The following is a 23,927-nucleotide window of genomic DNA, read 5'->3' on the forward strand; positions in this document are numbered from 1 at the left end:
CAAAATTAATATCCCTATTTTTCCCCGACCGCAAAGTGACTGTTCATCTCGCCATTATCGGGCCTCGCTGACTATGTAGCCTTTTATTTGCACTGGTTACACTTTTGGTGACAACAAAATTAGCACAGCACAATTAAAAGCAGACGACACAATAATCTCAGCAGGTGGGGTGCTGATTCATGTGGTCGTGGCTCGCTCAACTGATATCAAACTAGACCCCCGACTGACTCATCATTAGCGACCGGACGCTACAGGTGATGAGGCCTTGACAGCTCATTAAGTGACATAAGCGAATGATTCCCCAAGTCAGTGAGTTAATCAAAGAGGGCGGAAGGACGGAATTTATGAGACAGTGGAGCGGACACAAAAACAGGGCCAGAAAATCTTTCAGATATGATACATAGGTGAGAGGAATGCCCACAAATGTTTACTCAAGAAAAAACAACAACAACAACAAAAACCATCGGTGGAAAAAAAAAAACAGCAGGATTGGACTTGCAAGAAACACAGATGCTAGAATGCCTGACGGAGATGATTAAGTGATGATAAAGTTGTGAGTAAGACAGGTGGGCGGGACACAGAGGGAGCAATTAGTAAGCCTAATAACAACTTGGGACACAGGTGGGAGAAAATCTGGGGGAAAATGGTGATCTGATTGGCTGGACAACGAATGAGAGAAACACTGGTGGAAGAACGCCTGGAAAAAGAGGAAGCTGATTGACTGGAGACCAAAATGGAGATAAGTGGAAGTAGTATCGGGAAAAGATGAAGCCCATTGGCTGGAGACTCACAATGAATGTGAAGTTGGTGGCAAAGAGATAGCTGACCCCCGTAATGTATTTTTTTTTTTACGACACATAAGTAAAATGAGCCAAAATTTGGCCCACTATTGAAAGTGTGATATCTAAGTCATTTCTGATTTTTTTTATTTTTTTTACTTGCGACCACTCAAAATGTTCAGTGGCATCAGACCTATCCATACATATAGTTTTATTTATTTGTTTTTGATGCCCTCTATGTACAATAAAAGCAATAATGTCCTAAGAGCACAACTAACTATCATCTGTATATACAGTATATAAAAAACACATTCAAATTGGAATATTCACGTATGCGCGCACATAACACTCATCACACACACTCGTACAAATGTGCACGTACGTCACTGTTATTGCGTCCACACACGCTCACAGGCCTGACTGAGCTCTTGGTCCCAACCGTGCTTTCTTGTTTTGGTATAAGAATGGGGACATAGGAAACATATAAGTCAGCTCAACGAAAAATGATATTTAGCTCTCTAGTGCCATATGGTGTATCATGTTTTTTATTACTTTAAAGTTTTTAAAAAATGTCTACATTTAGTTGATGTCATCAAAAACATGAAAAATTATGATTTATAATGAGAGTCAATGGGCCAAAATTTTGACATTTTTACTCACGTGTACTATAAAAAATTGCTTCCCACATATAGTAATGACAATAACCATTTTTGAAATTTTGGATGGTGCCATTTTGAACTTACATTTTTTTTTGACAATTGGGTGCAATTTCAGCTCACTCAAGTGATTTTTTTTTATATGCTTTATATTTTATATTAACTAATTTGCTCCCAAAAATGTATAAATACGCTCTAGTTTAAATATTTTAAGTGTCCCAAAGACGTATTTATATATTTTTTATGCTGGAGTATACCGAAGGCAGCCTCTCAACTGCAAAGAACGGTTGAAGAAATGGTAGTTATTACACAAACGGCCAGCAGGTGGCAGCAGAGCATAGGAAATGAACCAGGACCATGTTGAAAAAACCCTCAGTTACTCAGAATTCTAAATAGATTTGTGAATAATGATGAAACTTAGCTATATTCTAATGCTAATTGCTGCAAAACGGAAACGGATAGAAATATACTTTTTTTTTCCTGATGTAAGAAGAGACTACTACTCTTTTGGTAGGTTTCATGCTTTTATAGCAATAGAACACAATATTCTGTGGGCCTTGCAAAATCACTCAAAATCCAGTAAAACAGCCAAGAGTGAAGGGGATTGTTTTTAGTGAAAATTGCTGGGAGTGAATGAGTTCATATTAATAAAAAGCCAAAAGTCCAAAAATTGACAAATTCCTTACGAGTGTAAGAGACACAGGTGAAAACAAAAAGACAAGGCCACATACAGTAGGGTTTTGGCCATATTGTTGTCGTGGTTACACTACCTGACTCCATTTTCACACTCTCACGGGGAAATAACCGTCACCTGTTGCGGGCATTTAGCCTGAATAAATGCTGTTGCGGTGCACCCGTGATCATGTGACTCGGCGCATGAATCAAAGGCGCAATATTCACTTTTTAATGAAGACAAAAAAGCCACCTGTGGCCGCATGGCTTGTTAGGGCAACAGAAAAAAGCTCTCCGTCATACAGAATCAATATCTGCCAACGCTTGCTAGTACAAACTTAACACCTTTTTTTTTTTTTTTTTACTACAGGTGGTGAGCAGCAAGGTAATATTTAATGCCAATTATACAGACGGCGCATTTTTACCGCAGCTCGGGAACACAAACAGACCACCATATTTCAGGCCCCGCCGGCTCATGTGTTGCGACAGCCGACATGATAGCATTTTCATTAGCACGCCAATTTGTCTGCTCGCACTTGGTTACCAAATTAGTTTTTTCATTATCAGGAAGCCGACGAAGGCACTCAGTAAAGCCCAGGAAATGGGAAGCAAGGCAGAGAGGTATGGACAAACACACAAATAAGTTTTCTGTGGCGCATAATCGCCAACTTTTTTCCACCGGTGAAGAGAATCTTAACTCCAAGGACCACACAGAGAACCTTTCGAAGGAGACACCATATTTGGGTCACCACCTGTTTAAATCATTATAAAAATGTATCACGCCACAGCAGGAGAAGAACTTAGGAGGGCACAAAGTTGGTGGAGTGGAAACGTTTGCGAAGAGGAAGAGCTGGCGAGGTGACAGCATAATGCTGATATGCTTACTTTGCGATAATATGCTAATTACTAGAGAAAGGTATAGTGAAAATCATTCAAAAGTGGCCACCCTTGCTTACATAAAAAACATTCAAATCTACCCTTTCCTTCTGTTTCGTAAACATTCATTACAGTGCGTTGTGGCGATAAAGCGAGCCAAACGCTACGTGGTGACGACGATAATCATTAAGTGTACAGTAGCAGGCCCCCAGAAAGGTTAATAGAGTGCACATGATCTTTTTGTCCCGATAGACTCAAACCGAATTAGCCTGCCTGCCTGGAGGAGCAGCAGCAGCGCAACTGTGGGTAACAAACAAGAGGAAATGAAGCTGAGCGAAGAGAGCAGCTCCACTTGGGATTGACGTTGTAAATAACGAGGTACTCGCAAAGGGGGGAAAAAAGGATCAATCCAATGAAAAGGGTAGATTCCTACACAGATCTCAAAGAATGGCAAGAAAATTAAGTTCATCTTAACAGAAACGAAATCAAACCATAGCATGTGAATTTGTCCCTAAATCTTTCACCATCCGCAAACATATACAGCATTTTTTCCTGATCAATTACCCAAGATGTCACCTTATACCACAAATCCTCATCATCACCCTAAATGATGCGGAGGACCAAAACTGCCAAAATTCAAAATAAATAAATGACTAAATAAATAAATGGTTAAAAGTGGAAATAAAAAAATATAATTCGGAAATTACATTAAAAAAATATAAATGGAAATAAAAATTACACATAAATACATACATTTGTATTTAATTTTTTAATATATTTACTTTTCTTTCCGTTTTTTATTTTCACTTTTAGTTATTTATTTAGTCATTTATTTATTTTGAATTTTGGCAGTTTTGGTCCTCGATACTAAATCACCCTAAGCTGTTCATATTTGAAAGCTCAGCTGTATTGGATTAGCTCAAAATGTCACAAGGTAAGGGTCAGTCCAAACTGGAGTGTCCTTCGTGGATCATGTGTTTGCTCAACAAATTCAACGATGCACATCTTCGGCCTACCTGCTCATACTCAGAGCGTAGGGAAAAGCAATAAAAGCTTTTTCAGCTTCAAGTCTGAAGATTCCAATCATTCACGTCATGGTAAACCGCAAATTGAATGGAGGCAAAGGGACGATTCCTGTTTTTTTGAAGAAGTTTCACCTTCCATCCAAACCTAAAACAGAATAATTTTGGATTCAAGGTGAAACCGAGAGGAGCCCAGTTGCCTCCATTTAATTTTAGCGGATCTTTACATCTTCCTGCCTTCTCAACTCGTGATACTACACAATAGCCATGAAACACGCCATTCTGCCGACAGTTTTACGACCTGATCAATGCCCGTCTTGTTGGAGGCTTCATCACTGCGCCTGATTGGCTGCATCAAATCGGATGAAACAACCCTCACCTCCCACAAAACACTGCCAAAGTAGTTTCACAACATTCTTCTAAACCGGCTCTGTAAAGTTGGAAATTAGAGCAATCAGAAAATGCAGCCCTGCAGTGTTTACACCTATTTTACTTTTGTGTCAAGAAGAAGAAAGACACTGAGTTCTCATGTGCGACTTACACAATCAATCGTCGAAACGGGGTAAAAATAATAAATCCTCTTTTATTCCCAATTAAAACGTCACCTAATGGCATTATGACTTCTGTTGATTTCTCCGCGGAACCTTCTAGTGGGATTAAGGCAACAACGGCACACTGCCAAGTCAACATATCTAAATAAACACTCTAAATCCACACCGTTGTGCTTGCCCTTTTCCCCCACGAGCCAGCGGACTTGAGGCTAATATCGCCGTGCGGAATCAAATAAAGAACAATCATTTAATTTGTCGTCGCTCAACGGTCGATTTCGCGCAAGGTTCATCTGGCCCTCGTTGTCCGCCATCTACAAAGGAGAGTGTGGAAATAAGTTATAGATTAGTCGCAGATCACTCATAAGCTCAACTAATGCACAAGACATGGAGTCGATAACAGATGAATGGAGGGAGGCGGCGGCAAATATGCCTGAAAGGCAATCACGAGTCCATATTAATTATGCTAATGATTTGGATTTGCTACTTCATTAAGCAGCATGTTGAGGCGGCTGATCACAATGGAAGTGGCGCTTAATGTGTGGCGCCAGCACACGGCTGCTAATTACAGCATCTGCCAATCACCACTGAGAGCCGAGCCAATCAGTTGGGTCGCCAACATGCGAACGGCAGCAGAGCTGTTGACCTGACGACGAACATTCGTCGTTCATTAGAACTTTTTATTCACTTGTGTGGAAAATAAATAGTGGGATTCGGTTTTGTGTATTTTTCAGCATCGACCTTTTGCTTCGTTTCTCAGTGAATAATGCATCATTGATACTGACAAAAATCCTTACATTCTTGTCCATGTACATCATGAAGTTATGTAAATCATTTCTAAAATGTAATAATAGTGAATATATTTGTGGAGACTGGGGTTCAAGTTATATTTTACAATTTTAAAAATGCTCTGGGAACTCCTTAAAGACGGTTGGAAAACCCTTTCAGGTGAGTAACTTTTGTAGCTCATCAAAAGAATGCCAAGAATGTGCAAAAAGTCATCAGCGAAAAGGGTGCCTTTTTATTTATGCATTTTTATTATTTTCACTTTTTTTTTGTTAAGTACATAACTCCAAATGTGTTCATTAGTTGTCGTCGTAGTTTTGATGCCTTCAGTGAGAATCTACAATGTACATATCATGAAAATAAAGCAATGTATTGAATGAGAGGTGTCCAAACTTTTGGCCTGTACTGTATAACTAAAAGATGCAGCCATATTTCTATGAGTTTAACATTTTTCCCACTTTTATGTTAATAAGAGTATGAAAACTTAGAAAAAAATATTTTATTGTACATTTAGAACAGATACAAAATGTGTGATTAATGAATTAACTTTTGAAGTCTTGCGATTAATTACGATACAATTTTTTAATCACCTGACACCCCTACTAAAATTATATATTTTAAATACGCCGTGAATAACGAGAAAGAAAAAAACTGACATTTTTGTGACATTAGGCATTTCTCAACATTTTAAAACATAAATTTGTCTATGAGCCACTATGTTTGTTACGCAACAATATTTTTACGGTACGGTAAATAACTCTTATTCAATTACAATGTTTGAACAAACCCATTTTGACATAAAAAAAAAAAAGTCAAATTACATTTTGTTGTAAATGTAAACATGTAAAATTTTCCTTAATTTTTCATGGAATGACGTACAATTGATTAATTTTGGGTTCAATTCAGTAATTAAAAAAATATTTAAGTGCAGAACCATAATTATTCTGGATTTTTCCCCTTGTAAATCATGGAATAATGAAAAAATGCATTAACAAGTGAAATTAGGATAAACTTGTGAATCCAGGATTTAAACTGGGAGGCATTTTTGACACTATCCCACCCAGCTGAAAGCATCAGAACGTAAAAAAAACAATTTTTTATGCATGTGCACAAGTTGCCAGAGACGCAAATGAGGACTGCTCGTCGTCTGTGGAGTTCAATAGTTACAATCTGGCATTTGCACACCAATTACCGGTGCAGGAGCAGAGATGTCAGGCAGGAATTGTCCGTGGTTGGGGGGGTTGTATATTTCAAGAATAAGCAATCTGATGACTAATTTAAAAGAGATGACTCATTTCACATACACCAGTCACTGGTCAACACACATTTTGGTGCCAAGAACGTTTAAATGGTTTTAGGGTATTTTGATATCCCCAAATCTGAAAATGACAATGTTCTTTCCGCGAAAACCGTTAAAACATCATTGCCACTTTGTTTCGGTGGGTGGAGACGGGCCAGTGTTATTATTCGACAGACAAAATCTTAGTAACACCACTAACCTCTCTGTGATCACGGTCAAAAACACTCAGATGAAGTGAACTTTTACAGATATTTTTATTCTTGTTTTTACAGACTTTTTGTCACAACAAAGTCAGTGAGAACATTTGTTTTTGTTTTGTTTTTTACATTATAGCAAGTATTTGTTTGAAAGCAACCGAGAGAGCGCGACGGCGTGATGACGTCCAAGCAGACTTGACATGCAGCCAAAGCAAATCCAAGGAGGGGGTAAGAAAAATAGCCAAAGTGAATAGAGGGGGCGGGGTCTCAATATTACTGGGGTGCACCTGCACCATCCACTTAACTAAGATGAAAAACAAACCTTGTAAAAATGCTTCAGTTTACTTTTTCTGGTAGCACCCCCACCCACCCCCTCACAAAACATTCAAGTGAGTGTTCCTAGTTATCGTTAGCCAGCATGGTGTTTGATCATTGGATACAGGAAATACTACGCGATATGTAAGCAATACAAAAAGGAAGTGGGAGTGGTTGCAATATATATATATATATATATATAAAAAAAAAAAACGTTCTTAGTTGACATTTGTACAGTGCAATTCTATGAAAAGCTCAGAGCCACACTGAAAAGAAAAAAAGAGAATTTAATTCTACTTTTATGACATGTTTATGGGAACATTTTTAAGAAAGTTATTTTTGAAAGAGAATTTTTTTTATTTCAGCCTTTTTTGGGGGGGGGGACGACAAAACAGTACTCCTTATTTTCCCGACAATCAAGACATATTTGTCAAGGGGGGGAAATGCTTTAACATTAAGTTGTACTTTTGGGGCAGGAAATGTCAAATTTACATAGAATACATATTTTTGGCCACGAAAAAGTATTTATTTATTTTTTAACTAGAATTTTTTCTCTCGAGAATATATATATATATATATATATATATATAAAGAAAAAAACAATTAAGGTAGTAATAGTTTTGCAAAAAATGACTGATCACATTACCGCACTTAAAACAAATGGATTATTCTCTTGGAATTAGTACTCCTTTCCATCTAGAAATAGGACGCCATTCTCATTTTTTTTAATATTAATTCTGTCCAGTGTGGCCCAAACATTCCTTTGTATAATTCAGTATGCAGAGGGAAAAACACAGGATTACGTAAGAGCGACTTTTGTTTAAGTGCTAATAAGCTTTGTGTTTTTATTGGAGCGACTTGAGCGCGCAACCTCCACCGGTCCTCCTGTTTAATGGCGATTAACCAAACAAACAAACAAACAAGAGAGCGGAAACCACATCCCGGAGAAGTGGGAGAAGAAAAACCACTAAGACAGGTAAGATGAGCACCCCGGAGCTAACAGACAGAAGCAGTGAGAAGAAGACCACCTGGTTCCGTGCCGTGTCCAGTATTGTTGCGCTCGTGCCCCCATGACGCCTCCCTGCGGCGCCTCCTGTCCCCTATCACTCCAGCATTGCCTTGAGGGCGTCATCGTTGACCACATCGAAGGGTCTCTTGCCATCCGGATCCTTACGATTCTTGTCAGCGCCCTGCGGAGGACACGGGGTGAGGTTGACCAAGGCTGCAATCTTCATCAGCCACACCTCAGCTGGGGTTGGGCTCATTAAAATTTGCTCGAGGAAGTTCGTGTGACACTAGTGAGCTCATTTGGACCACACCAAACATGGCAAACATCGTGTTTTTCACAACCCACAAGATGTCCCTCTGGTAAATGTATAAAATATAACTCACTGAAAATATGTACTTAACTATAGAGAGAAAATAATTGTAAGTAATAATAAATAATCCTATAGGGTAAAAATGGTCATTTACACTTTTTTGGAACCAAATAAAATCTGTATTTTTACTAGAGAATTGTGTAATTGTACAATTAGCATTTTACGTCAACATTGAACCAGATCTACAATTTCATATGGACCTCCATGGAGTCTATAGAAAACTCTTATTGCTTGACAAAGTGTGTGTGTGTGTGTGCGTGCGTGTGTGTGGTCAGCACTCCCATGCAAACACCTTATGACTGGGTCACCTATTGGGGTTAAATTGCCTTTTTAAACGGTTGACTGTGTGGCAACAACAGCACAGTTAGCACTAAAAAGGGGCAGCAATTGGGGCATTAGCACATGGGTCAGCTCCCATGGTGCACCTGGGAACACACAAAGGCCTCTTGTTTGCCGACCAGAGCTGTTGTGAATGAGTGCCGCCAGTCAGCAAGCTTTTTATTAACTCCAACAGGGCCACGGCGAAGAAAAGACTACAAATGACAATAAATGGGGGAAAAAACAGGTATGCTCATTTGAACTTGGTTGCTATCCAAAACAGCAGCATCCATTGAGACACATAAATGGTCTCAGAGGCAACTACAATCGTAAGCAAGTGTGCCGTTGTAAACCACAATCCTTATTTCAGTAAACTCCGACAGGTGGGCGCCCCGCCATGTTGCTTTACATGGCGTTTGCCATTCATGCCATGAAATTCGTCATCTGTTCTCACAAACAAAAAATGTTCTCGTTCTGTATCATGCCTGTTTCCCAGCCCACAACTTTCCTACTCCTACATAACACAACACAATGATATTTGACATACACGCACAAATCATCAATACAAAGCTTTTAGGGAAGTATTAACTTAAAAAAAACATGACTCCTATTTTAAGATCAGTGTACAAGTGAATTGCTTCATACAAAGAGGTGTGCCTAATTCAAAGTGTGACAGGTAAACCAACCTTTTCTAGCAGGAACTTGACACAGGCACGGTGGCCTTCGAAGCAGGCAGTTAACAGTGGAGTGAAGCCATGTTTGTCGGGAGCCTGCGAGGATGACGGAGTGAAGACATAAACATACAAAAATTGGAAATGTACAGAGACAAAAACTGTGGCTACGTTGACATCTGCTCCCTTGGAGATGAGGTACTCCGCCACGAGCGTCTGGCCAAAGTCGCAGGCGATGTGAAGGGGCATCCTGCCGCCATCCAGCGTCTGGTTGACGTCTTCCTTCTGCCGTGCACAAGAGAAAACAAAACAAAACAATCGATGACATCACTTCCTGTGCATTGACGCAGGTGAAGAAAGCAAAGCCTCAAAGCACCAAATTAGATGAGTGTGTCCAGTATAGATCTGGTTACTGCAGAGTGTCAAATGCTAACACCTGACCTGGTGAGGAAGGAAGGGAGCCATTTTGTATACCTGGGTGGACCATCACTGGCACTCAAAGTACACATGATTTAATCCAGTCAGTGATTGACAGCTATTCCAATTATGCAATCTCTTTTTTCCCCATCTATGCTAGTGACATGGAGACAGGCAGAATAATTAAATGCTCATCCACTAGATGGCAGATGTTGTGATTCATACAACAGTACAACAGCCGTTTGTTTAAACAGACCCAGACTTCAGAGTAAAAGCATTTTTGAGAAAATGTAAATGAGATTTTAGCATATATACTTTCTGTGACTTCTCTGTTTGAAGGGCCGCAACAACATAATACAATTTGGGAAACAATGATTTCAACTAAACACCACCATCGCAGTAAATAATTTGGTTGGTTATATTCTCTTATCGTTTACTTCCTTTTACAATTCCTGCGAAAGCCCCATTTAGACAGCACATAAACAGGTCCCAACAACATTTTCATCAATAAACAATCAGTCTTGGGGGTCTTTAACAGTTTCCTGCACACATCAGTTGTGCAACCGTTTAGCGCAACAGATTACTTCCTGTAATGTGTGAAGTTTGGTGCTCGTCCAGTGTAAAAATTCTCTCACCTCCCTGAAATAATGGTAAGCACCTGCAATGCAAAATTGTGCTGATTAGCATGAAAACATGCTGACGCTACACAGGCTTGCCTAACAGGTAATTCCATCCCCATTCAATTAATTCATCCATTTAATAACCAACCAACCGAGGCTACTTGGGCAGCTTTTATTTATACTGTCTGCCATTAGATTGTAAAATGGATCTTGTTAATGTGCATTTTAGGACTATTGTAGTAACTACTTTTATGTTACGTTTGATGTCCTTTTTTCTTACTGCCTTTTCGTATGATGTACTTTTTGCTACCACACACCTTGAATTTCACCTCTGGAGATTAATGAATCTATCAATCTATTGACACTGAAGTTAAAATTAAACTAAAATATTATTATTATAAATGACAGTGTGCAGGTTGAAACTATTGCGGGAGCCCATTCGGCAAGCCACGCGAGTGCCCCAGTCCCAACGGAGGACAGTCATTTACTTACAATGCAAATGCAATGTTTCATTTCATTTCAGTGACGACAATTAAATGCTGTCTTTCATCTTCCGATTGAGGAGTTAAGACAGCTGATCTCGAATGGAGTGTTCTGAGATCGCAGCTTGCAGTCTCAGAGGTTGAGTTGAGAATTAAGCCTTTGTTGCGGTGCTCAACATCACTCCACTGTGTGACAGACGCCATTTTAGCTTTCTGTTAATCTACCAATCATCCCATTGACTAATCGGATACAAATTTATAAAATTTAATGTGCAAACATCTGTGATTTTCAATGTGTGTGGCTTTATAAAGTGGGGCATGATCTAGTGAGTGACTATTGTGAGCCTGACTCACCGCAATCTTATTTCTACATGGAACGCAGAGATTTTGCGTTAACTTTTCACTGTAATCAAATTACTCAAGTTGTTGGTTAATCATTTCAGCTCTACTTTTTATGATGGGCAGGCATCTTGGATTGGCAATTACTTGGGTTACTATTTTTTCTTCCAGGAGGTGCAACGTTGTACAAAACTGGAAGCCACTGTTCGTGTGTATTGTGCTGGGGTTCACTTGCACATTAAAGTTAATTATCATGCTTGTTGATTGATGTCTTGTCTGGCACCTGCTTGCTTTCAAAAGAAACATCAGTTTGCTATCCGAACATGCATAGCTTATATACATATATATAGTATGTAACATTATTCGTTGTAGAGTACATGTCCATAGCGAATTGAACGACAAAGGCTCTATGGCTGAAACATGACGACACGTCCGTTCCTGCCAGCGACGTCGCCCAAAGCACTTCACGACGCTAACGCCAAGCAACTTGTCAAAAACACTGATATTCAAGCATTTTTAGTTAAAGTCATACTTTGACGTGACCGGTATAAAGCATATTAAAGAAATAAGTGACAGCTCCATCTCCCAAAACAAGAGTGACTCACGAAATCAACTTATTATTGACGTTAGCTGAGCGGGGCTAGCGTTAGCATGCTAATGCACTATCCACACGGCGGCCACTTGTCGGAGGCGCATTAAACTCGCTTGAGTGAACCATACCGGCATCGGATTTCCCCCCTCTCGTTGCGCCACCTCTAGTGTCTCTTACCGTCACCAGCATGGATTCGACCTCTTCCACGTCGCCGGTTTTCAGCGCCCAAATTACATTTTTGTTCTTATCTGTGTCTACCATTTTGTGCGTGTGCTTCTGAAAAGTGGTGTTCCCCAAAAAAAAAAAAAAAAGTTAGCTTAGTCGCTAACAGAGAAGAAAGTCTTCCGGTCGTCGCGGAAAGAGAGTCAAAGAAACCCACGCGTATTAAAAGAGTACAGTAGCCCAAAACGAGAGGGATGGGTTTTCGTTTGAACCGGACGGTGACAAAAATACGGAAGGAAGCTGAAAAAGACTGGAAATAAATCAAGGTGGGGGGAAAAAGCAAGTTAGCAAAAAGAGATCCGCCTTTCTAACACGAGTACTTCCGGTGTCGTCACCCGGAAGTTAACGCTGTAACGGGGACGCGTGAAAATGTTAAAATTTGTTTTGAAGTCGACTAATTCCACATATTATATTACTACTGGCAACAATGTTAATATTAATAACATTAAACCCACGTTTTCATGTTGGCAAAAATCATCAATATTAATATAAATAAAAAAATATTTTATTTGCACAACCGTCCAAAACGGTGCATTATTGCTATACTACTACATCCCCTTGTACTGTACTGTACTGTACTACTGACATACAATAATTGTATCACATATAGCAATAATATAAAATAAAATGTTTAGTTTTACCATAGTAAAACTGTTTATAATCATAATGATACTATTGTTCATTATTATAACATGGTTGCATTACAAACAGAAAAAAGCAATAATTAACAATCTAAAACAATTATATAAATAATTTCGATTTTTAGTTATAGCACAACGGTTTGTTATTGTTACACTTTACAACTATCATGACAACTACTATTTAATTGCTATTAGATTACATAACAGCAATATATGAAATATGATTAAACAATTTTTGTTATAGCACAAGTGTACTACTATACTGATAAGATAATTTCTGTTTATTTTTTTAATCATTATGATGCCATCTAATCTACAAGACTGTGCTTCAACATCACAAACATATTGCTAAATTAATAATTTTCTGGCCTCTTCATTGCCACTTGTAAGCTGACTGTATGATGACTTTTGTACTGTATAATATAATAAAATTTTTGCAGTAAAAAAACTGCAAATTATTTGTGTAAGTGTTCAGTAAAGAGCACTGAGGAAGAATAAAGAAAGATTGTCTTAATGTAAATTATCTGATTTTATTATATATATATATATATATATATGATTTTATTTTATATATATATATATATATATATATATATATATATATATATATATATATATATATATATAAATATATATATATATATATATATATAAATATATATATATATAAATATATATATATATAAATATATATATATATATATATATGATTTTATTATATATATATATATATATTTTATTATATATATAAATTCTTGGAATATTGATCCAAGCGGACAGGCATGGGTGGAGGAAACATTATGACTACCTTGACCTAGTAAAATTCAGAAAGCAGGTGGGTGGGGGGGGGGGGGGGGGGTAAAACGTCTCTTAACGATTGCATCGCACACATTTATTTCCTGTACGCTAACCCCGTTCCCAAGCGGCATTTGTCTGCCGGGCCCTGCTGTGACTTATAGGCCCTAACACCAATGTTATGGCGCTATCATGAGACAGGATCAGGTGCCCCCCCCCCCCCCCCCAAATCTATCCACAACATTGAGACGACTATTAAAAAAGGAAGATGACACTTTGGAATTTCAAATTCAAGTGCGTATGTAGCCTCACTCCCGATAGATGCTTTTAGTTAACATGTAGTCAAAATCGATGGCGTGACTATGATAATAAGGTCTCAGGAGTTGCTGTCTCAGTATCAATACCTCAGTGTGGCTTTCAATTAATTAGGAGATCATTAATCCTACAGTGATTTTCATAATACTCACATTGTGTGCGTGTCCTTGTTTCCTACCTGGTGCAACTGTTCGTGGCTCACCAAATCCAAGAGATTGCACTGTGGTTGAAAATAAGCACAAATACTTTATTGTAATGATAAAATTTTGTGTCGTCTAGTCCTTGACTTTTTGATTTCTGCCTAGCAACAAGTGGCAGGGTTAATGCGTTATAAGGCTCAGATGCACCATATAAATTCTGACAAGCAACAAGTAGCAATACAATTTTTTGTTATATCATGCTGCAGTAATTCTGCCACAAGTGATGAAACTGCAAATGCTTTTTTTAAGGCTGGGGTGTGCCCCATTCTGTCAAGCAACAGGTGACAGCACAAATGTGTTTGTCAGGCTCATTGTGGCGTTTGAATTTTGCTTAACAACAAATGACAGTTCAAATGTGTTATAAAGTGTGACAAAAATTCCACCGAGCAACAAGTACCCAATTAATTTATTTGTTGTACCCCATTAATTCTGCCGAGCAACAAGTGGCTGCACAAATATGTCAAAAGGCTTGTGTCTGCCCCACAAATTTTAACATGGCTCAAGTGAGCCCCGCAACCTGGCAACAAGTGGCAGCGCAATTATCTTCCAAGTCTGAGTATGTCCAGCAAATTCTGCCTAGCAACAAGTGGCTGTGCTCAACACGCTCATCCTCGTGACAAATTACGCTGCAAACGTGTTACAAAGTTTGGGTCTTCAAACAGATAGCCGTACAAATATTTCTCTTATGGGGGCTCAGTTGTGCGGCTAACTTTGTTACAAGGCTAGAGTGTGTCTCACAAAATCCAGCATGAGACAAGTGACAGTGCAAGTATGTTTTAAGGCCAAAGTGCGGCCCATGAAATCTGCTTAGCAACAAGCGACAAATCGTAAAAAATTAATTCAGTAATTTTGGTGATGTCTGTAGCGAGCGCTTTCCAAATGTTTACAACAGGATTTCTTGTCTGTGTGGTTGAGTTCATTTCAGTTCGAAGTTAAATGTTGAAAAGTGGCAAGACAACATAGCTGTTAGAGACAGAAAAAGCCGCCCTGCAGGTAATTTAATTCATGTATTCACGGCAGCGACAAAGTTTCTGCCTGAGCAAAGTCCTAAAGTGATTCTTCCCGTCGGGGCAACGGCACGCCGCCTCCATTTTTCAATCCATTAGCGGTGCTCAGGCGGGCGTCAGACAGCGGCGGCCGCGCTACAGTACGCAACGCTGGTCACCGTAATACACTACGCCGTTTCTACACAACCTCCAGGGGGCAAAGGGAGAATGAGGGTGCGCTTACCTCCCACCAACCGCGTCCGCCATTTTTATTCAATTACTAGCTCCCCGTGGCCTTTCAGCGCTGCCGTAACTGATGCTCTAACGTCGCAGTTATACAATTTAGTCGACTAATCCCACATGCATGACTTATTTCGGGATTCAATCAGTCTGTATGCAATAACAATATCAAGTCGTAATGCAGTGAAAGTGTTGAGTCGGTAATGCAATTCATATTGAATTACTGTGCTTCGTAATGGGAAGCAAAAATGGGGCGCCAGATAAAGGTAGTCCAAAAAAACAACGACGTATCCATTTTGGATTTCATTAGCTGTCCAAACCATCTCATTACACTGAATTGTACCCTCATTTTACGCTCATGAATTCATTTAGGACATATTTTTTTGCATTTAATCTAGCACTCGTCTGTACGCAATAAAACAAAGTAACAGTGTAGAGCTTTGCAAAAGGGCGTGAGTAGGAAATAAGCCATAAAGCCATAATTATAATTAGGCTGCCTTCATGCTAAATCAACATTTTTGCTGTAATATAGGGCCCCTCATTTTAAATCAATTTTATGTCCCTGTAGTCTTAAATTATATACTGTACTTCAGTTGAGTATTTACACACATAAGAGGTTTTTTTGGATGGATTTGTCCCTTGATTTTGAGTAAGTTTTTAACAAAGTAAACGCTGGAATCGTATCACTTTTATTGACCCAGGGCGGTTTCAATTTATTCTCACGGCAAGTACTTAGAAGAGAAGCCCGCATCTTTCATTTCCAGCTGGCCATTCTGAGTGTATTGTGTTGGAGTGGATGAGCATCATCTGGGAATTTAGCGTTTAAAATGTGGCAACTTGTGGGCTGAAACAGAAGTAATAATGTATACTGTATGCGTATAAAAAAAAAATGAAAGTGCACGAGGGCGCAAGAGGAAACAAGTTATGAATAATTTTCCACTCAGTAGAGCTTTACGAGACCCGGTGCCATCCAGCAAAATGTGTCAAATCTCCACTGATGCCTGCAAAGCGGAGATAAAGGTGTATTACTCAAGGATGCAATGTACATTGCAAGTTGGATGAGATAAGATAAAGTGGACGGTGAGGAACTAAAGTGCACTGAATGTCTCATTTGCAGCTGGGGGTCAATAGCAGGGCGCCCTCTAGAGGCCAGGCCATAAACTCGTTCTCTAGGTCAGAGACAGGAAGCAACTTTTATCTCTTTTTGCTAAAACACAGAAATGTAAGGCATTACAAATTAAACTTCACTAATATTCTAAAATCAGTATCTCATGTTACAATGCGTTTTAAAATTGTCCCGCCTTCCAGTTGGCTGTGTTGTCAATCACGGGATGAGTGACATGTCAATCATTACAACACGTTACCAATTGGTCAGTATGATACACAGTGTAGCTTGGAAATGCTCTAATGTTTTAAGGTTCGGCTTTGCAATTTTGTCTCAGGCCTACGTGTTCTCCATAAATTCTGCCTAACAACAGGTGACAGAGCATGTGTTCGCTGGCAAAATTCTGTTCGTGCCCCGCAAATTCTGCAGAGACCACACAAATGTATTTTCGAGCTTGAATGCGCGCCACAAATCCTGCCTAGCAACAGGTGACAGAGCATGTGTTCGAAGACAAATTCTGCCCAGCAAAATGAGGCACTGTTCGAGCCCCACAAATTCTGCGGAGACTACACAATTTTTTTTTCAAGATCGAATGCGCGCCACAAATTCTGCCTAGCAACAGGTGGCCACAAAAATGTTGTTCTTTTAAGGTTCGGCTGAGCGCCAGGAATGCTGCTGAGCAAGAGGTAGCAGCACACTCAGATGTGCCCCACAAAGTCTGCCTACACAACTTGTGACCACACAAGTTTGTTTGAAAGAGAATTTCTACCTGACAACAGGTGGCATTGTCAAGCTACAGGTGCAATTGAAAATTTGATGAATTCTGCCAGGGAACAAAGTATCTGCACAAATGTCCTTTCAGCCTCGGCTGTGTCCCACAAATTCTGCCTAGCAAAAAGTGACCACAAAAATCTGTTATCAGGCTCAAGTGTGTCCCAAGAATTATGCCCAGCAACAAGTGACCACACAAAAAGGGACTCGTAATCCTGCTTTTAAAGCTTGAGCTATTAAAAAAGGCGCAGGGTCAGCACGGTCACCTTACACGCTAAAAAAAATTGAGATCATAAAAAAAAAACAGTAGGCTCACAGTTCACCTGTATCACCCGCCATGACCATTCCATATGGAGACCCCTCATCCATCACTCGGACGTCCACTCCCTCCCCTGAACAGGCCTGACACTGGGAGGTTGGGGGGGGGGGGGGGGGTTCTCGTGCGCCCCCCGTGTGAAGACCTGATAGGATGTGACAAGTTTATTAGGCACAAATCAGGCGGGCACGGCCATCCCTTTGCGGCGCTCCGGTGCTTTTTCCCGTCACGGGTGGCGAGACGCTCTCCCCCTTACGTTGGCTTTTCATCTATCTTTGTTTATTCAAAGCCTCTGGGCCTTGCCGTGATTTTATCGGCTCCAGGGAGGAGACATCTTGTTGGATTCACAAGCAGGCACGCACAAATCCTTTTCTTTTAAGTTTTGGGTTTTTGTCCCACATAACAAGCTGAGTTGAAAACCCATTGGAAAAGTGCAGTTGGATTGACGGATTACTCCATTTAAAAGCCCTAAAAAGCAACAACAGTGGTATTCTGCGACTGTGAGGAGAAGCTCAATGACCACCTGGAAGCCGATCAATCGCCGCGAGGGAGGTTTATCTGCAACATCTCCGCAATTTGCTGCCGTTCGATTAAAGACTTTGCAGATAAAAGCCACCAAATTGAGCGTTTTTTTTTCCTGCCTCGCAGGTGAATATCAAGTGACTATTTTGGTAATGAGCTAAATAAGGCTGCCAGTAGGTACTAATAAGGAGCAATCTTTCTTAAATTTCCCCTTAAGAAAAGGCCCCAGCAGCCAAAAATGAGGGAGGAGTCTGCCCGTGTGCTTTTCGGTGATGAATGGTTGCCTTTTTGGAGGGGTGATAGCGATTCATTTGATGATTACAAACTTTTGTTTTCAATTAACCAATAAGTTTCTTTGTTCCCTTCCAAGGTGACCTTCCAGTGCTTCGCTGAACATGCTCCCAAACCCACAGCAGCGATAACAAAGCAGATGCATGCATTGGAAACAGCCCCCCCGGGGGAACCCCTTGATTGCTAGAGTCCGAGCAATCAGGCTTTTTCCACATGGCGCCGCTTTCATCTTTGTTGAGATAAGCCAACGTCATCAGATAAGCACTTCATTAAGGCGAGGTGAGCTGATGCCGCGACAACGTGTTGTTGGTGTTGGGGGGGGGGGGGGGGGGGGGTTGACTATCACGCTGTGCAATGTTCATGAGCTTAACGAGGAGTGTAAATTGAGAGTGTGTGTGTGTGTGTTGGCACACTACCGGTTGTGTAACAGCAAGACCCTAGTCTCAGGTTTCCACGGGTGTGAGACTAACAAACTGGTTTGGACGGTGTGAACAGCCCAAACCACTTTGGATTCCAATCTTTTCCAGATGGTACCACTATATTACAGTCACACTAAAAACAGCAATGTAAACAGGCCAAATCGCTTCAGACAGTACCGCTACAGAACCAAAGTAGAAAAAAAAAACTTGGTTTGAGGTTTATTGTGACTCTTCCTTGGCAGTGTGAACAATCCAAACCACTTTGGATTGTATTTTTTTCCAGCCTGTTACAATGACAGTACTGAACTAGTGTAAAAAAAAAAAAAAAAAAGACTTGGTTTGAGGTTTGTTGTGACTCCACCTTGGCAGTGTGAACAGCCCAAACCACTTTGGATTCCAATCTTTTCCAGATGGTACCACTATATTACAGTCACACTAAAAACAGCAATGTAAACAGGCCAAATCGCTTCAGACAGTACCGCTACAGAACCAAAGTAGAAAAAAAAAACTTGGTTTGAGGTTTGTTGTGACTCCACCTTGGCAGTGTGAACAGTCCAAACCACTTTGGATTCCAATCTTTTCCAGATGGTACCACTATATTACAGTCACTTACAGTAAAAACAGCAATGTAAACAGTCCAAATCACTTCGGATTCCAATCATTTTAGACAGTACCGCTATACCACCATAGATACAACACTGCAGATGCCGGTCTCAGGTTTTTGGGGCTTTTTTTTGTTTTTGTTTTGCAAACCATTTGGATTCCAAGCTTTTGCAGACTGTACCACTCTATTATCAAAATAGTTAAAAAATACCTGATTTGAAGTTTCTTGGCCTCTTCTTAGGCAGTGCAAAATGCCCAAATCACTTTGGATTCCAAACTATTCCTGAAGGCACCACAATGGACCCTGGTCTTGTTTTTGTTTTTTTGTGGCAAACCCTTGGCAGTGTGAACAGCATTCTTACACTATTTTCCATGGCATTGTGAACTGCCCAAACCACATTTAGCAACTTCCACATGAGGTACGGAATGGAATATTTTGTAGTGTCTGAACCATCAAATGGTAGACATAAGAATTTTTTTCCGAACTGAGAGGTACACTGTGGTATAAATGCATGTAGCTCATGGTGCGCACACACAGGCTGTCCCTGTTCCAGGATTTCCACAAGCTAGCCCAAGGACAGCAGCGTGCATACGTGGCATTGCTTTTGTTCCATGGCATGACAGTGCGGCTCATTTACATAATTGTAATTACCTCTGTGGCCGAAAGTCTGACGGACCCCGCAGGTAGCAATGAGATGAGAAGCTTTTCCACCGCCTTTTTTTTCCGCTTAAATTGCCATCTTGGGAAAAGCGCTCGCATTTGCAGGTGGGCCTTCGCTTTCCTTTAATGACACCTTGTGCCAGATTTTTTTTTTTTAAAGGGGGTGGAAATCAGCCGCGATTTCATTCCTGCTGACCAAACCTTTTTCTAGATTTTCCAACCGAGCGTCCTTATTACTGGCAGGCCTTCTCCGACTGAACACACATACAGCGGCTAATGACCGAAAGTCACATTCACAAACAGCATCTGGAAATTTGAGGAAGCGGGAAGGCAGGCAGTGAGCGGGCGGGCGGGGTGACCAAATTGCATGGAACCTTCACTCAGAGATCAGCAAGCTCGACACATTTCACCCTTTTTTTCTGGCGGGTGATTAAGAGCCTTTGAAGAAGGCCGATTGACATCATTTTCATGTGAAATGTGCTGATTAGCGGAGGCGCTTTTCTGGGAATTAACTCGGGAACCACCCCCCCAAAAAACACAGCTCATTTTGTATCAGCTCGCTCTGAGGGTGGGCGGAAAAACGCAGTGTCAAAGAGAACAGAACAAACTTCTGGAGCAGAGATTATCAAACTGGTACGCCTTGGAGTGCGCCGGCTAATTATTTTCATTTTATTTTGGCACACTTTGCATGATTAAACATGGTGCCTTGAAACAAGCTTTGTTTATTGAGGGGTTGAGCCATGTTTGTTGGAAGTTGCTGGGGGTGTTTGGTTTAGAGATTTGGATAAAGGCTGTTTTAAAATGCAAAAAAATTAATACATATTTTTTGCTTTTACAGAAACGTGCTATTCGTGTTGTTTGCGGTTGTGGATACAGAGACCACACTAACCCATAATAATGAATTGGTGGAGTTTACCCGCCTAAAAATATTGTACAAAGCCCATAATGAAATTTTACCAGTTAATATACAAACAAAATTTATAAAAAGGGAAAGTGAGTACTAATTAAGAGGAACAGACATTTTTTCCAAACCTAAATATAGAACAAAACAAAAAGAAAGATGTATTTCAACTCAAGGTGTCAGTCTGTGGAACAATCAGGATTGTAAAACAAAATCTTCTCAGTCTATTTGTATTTCTAAAAAAAAAGCATAAAAGCACAACTACTGCAAAAAAAAAAATATATATATATATATAGCACAAGGATACGCAGTTTAATTATTTAGATTTATTTTGTTATAACACTGAAAGCATCTTGACCGCTCGTTGTCATTAATTTTGTGTTGTTTTTGTTTGTTTGATATCATGAAGTATTTTAGTACTAATCCCTGTGATATGTCGCAGATACCACTGGGTTCCAAATTCACCTTCACTTGCAGTATTGTGATTCTGGGAAATGTTGCATCATCCAAAACAATATCGATGATGCACAAACGGCGTGTGGCGATACAATCGATATCTTCATTTATTCTGCAATTCGCAGCCAGACTCGTGAGTGCATTTCGACCATTTTCATGGTTCAGGGCTGAATGTCACCCGGTGAGATCTTGATGCATCGCATCTGTCGAGTTGTCGAAGTGGCTTAAAGAAGTTTGGCAAAGGCTGCATTCATTACTTCTACCCTGAGAATTTTTGGGTGGGGCGAGAGCTGGATTGTCAATCTCGCGGCCCGTGGGAAGAGGGAACCCTCGGCAATGACACCTGGAGCCAATTAGCCACAGCTAGCGCCAAAACATCTTTTGTTGTTTTGTCTTTTTGTTGACTACGGGAGGCCTTTGTTTTGCTACTTGTGTGAGTATTTCCCAGCATCCCCTCCAGGAGCTTGTCATTGTGTGTGTGTGTGTGTGTGTGTGTTGCGTAGCCCGCTAAATTTAGCCTGACGAGTATGTGCAGGACTCTCTCTCTTCTCCCAATCAATACTGGATGCACCTACGGGGACTTACCAAGCAAAATGGCTGCAGGCGAAGTCCCTTCCCACCCGTTTTCTATATATATAACTGGCCTGGCATATAATGAAAAACATTACCTGCCACCGGGGTACATAACACAGGAGTTATGGAGCGCCGCTGCGAAGAATGATCCAATTACACCAATTGTATTTTTACACGGGGGGGTCATTTATCTTGGCACCGGGATAGAGATAAATCATAGCTTTGCTTTGAGATAAAGTTGGACCAAATCACTTGATAATAGCCAGTAAAAAAGTCAGAATAGGCCCACCTGACCTCCCCTTGCTGCAGTTTGTCGGCTGGAGAATAGAAATACGGCCCAGCTGGAGAGTTTCCACGCAACTAAATAAATATGACACACTGTTTAGCGTCCAGGCTGCGGCTGCGGGGGGAGTCACTGCGTGGAGCTTTCCAGTGGTTATAGGTCTTTAGCCAAAGTCAGCGTACCTATTGTTATGTCACATGCCTAATTTGCATAATCATTTACATAGTAAACACCCCCATAAGGAGATTCTCTGCCCGTGACTTGTCCGCTGGGCTGGGTGAAGAGCCAGAACCGCTTTCAAGTGGATGATATCTGGCACACGTTTTAAAAGCCAAACGATAAGCAGAGCTGCAATGAATTTCTCTGGATCATTAAAAAAGTACAGATTGCAATTTGTTAACAATGTTAGCTTCTGGGCGGTCCTAAGCATGTCGTGGGTTATTGTTATTTTTATTTCCATTTATATATATATATATATATATATATATTTGTTTTTAATCCATTTTCATTTTCACTTTTAGTCATTAGTTTTTTTATTTAGTCATTTATTAATTTTTAATTTTGGCAGTTTTGGTCCTCCATAATGAAGTGCTGCCTCCATCGGTGAAAATGTTTTTTATTGTGTTGACGGGTGCTGGTTTAACCCCCCACCCAAATTCTAATGCCTCAGTTAGAAGCCGTGCTCCTACTTGAAATGCTCTAGCAGTTGGCATTGTAAACGAAACTCACCATTGGTCCAGCAGTATACCAGGCAAGGTTAGCAATTGCGCCAAACAGGCCAGGTCATGTCATGTCTTCATCCTTGGGTTAGTCTGACGAAATATATTTTTTATATATGCGGTCTTAGGACAACTGGGAATCGTTTAAATGTGAAAAATGTGCTTTACAAGTCAGTGGGTTAGTTCGTGCTGGCTAATGACGCGACCTTGCTATCTGGCTGACTAATGAACGAGATGAGGCCGGCTGAAAAACGAGCTGACTGGCTGCGGCAAATAAAAGGGATTCCTTAGCTCTGATTTCAGTGATTGATTTCACTCCTCAATTCCCTCCTTTAAATTCTTCTCCCTTCCTTAATTTGCTTTGCTGCTCGCGGTCGATGCGCTCCAAATGTAGCCAGGCATCAGCTCGTAGGTGCGTGCGTCAATTAAACGAAGCTCTAATGGCGCCGGAGCGAGGTCACCGGTTAACTTAGCTTAAGCAGCCGATTGGAAATGAAGCGCATTTCAAATCAATCAATACATCTTGACAGTTCAGCCCCCCAAAAGTTTTGACGAAAGGGAAGAGATCAGGTTGGAAATGGACTTGATGCACTCACTCGTCGGGCCTGGAACTGCAGTGGAAATTATGACTTTCGTGACATTAATGGAGTCACTCACAATAGACCATAAGACTAAGTTGACCAACACTAAAACTGTGGGTGCATTTATTATATTGTATTGATATATTTAAAAAATTCTCAGTTGATATTTAAAACATATTTTCAATATTATTTTGCTATCTAATTATTTAGTTATGCACTGCAATTTTTGTAAACTTTTTTTTGCCTCAGGAATTTCTTCAAATTAATTTAGTTTTCTTAATTATTTAAATTTTTGTAAACTTACTGTAGTATTTATTTTCATTTAAGAATTGTAATTTAATTGCTCTTTTGAATCATT

General features: G+C 40.2%; 1 protein-coding gene across 4 annotated transcripts in view; it reads right to left on the reverse strand.

Annotated features, from left to right (window-relative positions):
* Positions 1–6,874: 6,874 nt before the first annotated feature.
* The window catches only part of mtpn (myotrophin), a 106,678-nt gene continuing 89,625 nt past the window's right edge, over positions 6,875–23,927 (reverse strand). For 3 of the 4 annotated variants that reach the window (XM_086058277.1, XM_086058274.1, XM_086058276.1), the window contains 4 exons: positions 14,121–14,162; positions 9,691–9,804; positions 9,535–9,618; positions 6,875–8,341 (listed from right to left, as the gene is read on the reverse strand). In XM_086058277.1, coding sequence (XP_085914403.1) covers positions 8,255–8,341; positions 9,535–9,618; positions 9,691–9,804; positions 14,121–14,162 — 327 coding nt within the window. In that variant the 3' untranslated portion in view covers positions 6,875–8,254. Of the gene's footprint in view, positions 8,342–9,534; positions 9,619–9,690; positions 9,805–12,146; positions 12,523–14,120; positions 14,163–23,927 lie in introns of those variants that run through there. The other variant, XM_086058278.1, reaches the window with a different exon arrangement.

Source organism: Leptonotus elevatus, chromosome 17 (genome assembly GCF_054856555.1).
Source record: "Leptonotus elevatus isolate MCC_2025b chromosome 17, RoL_Lele_1.0, whole genome shotgun sequence".
In the NCBI taxonomy this organism is placed as follows: domain Eukaryota; kingdom Metazoa; phylum Chordata; class Actinopteri; order Syngnathiformes; family Syngnathidae; genus Leptonotus; species Leptonotus elevatus.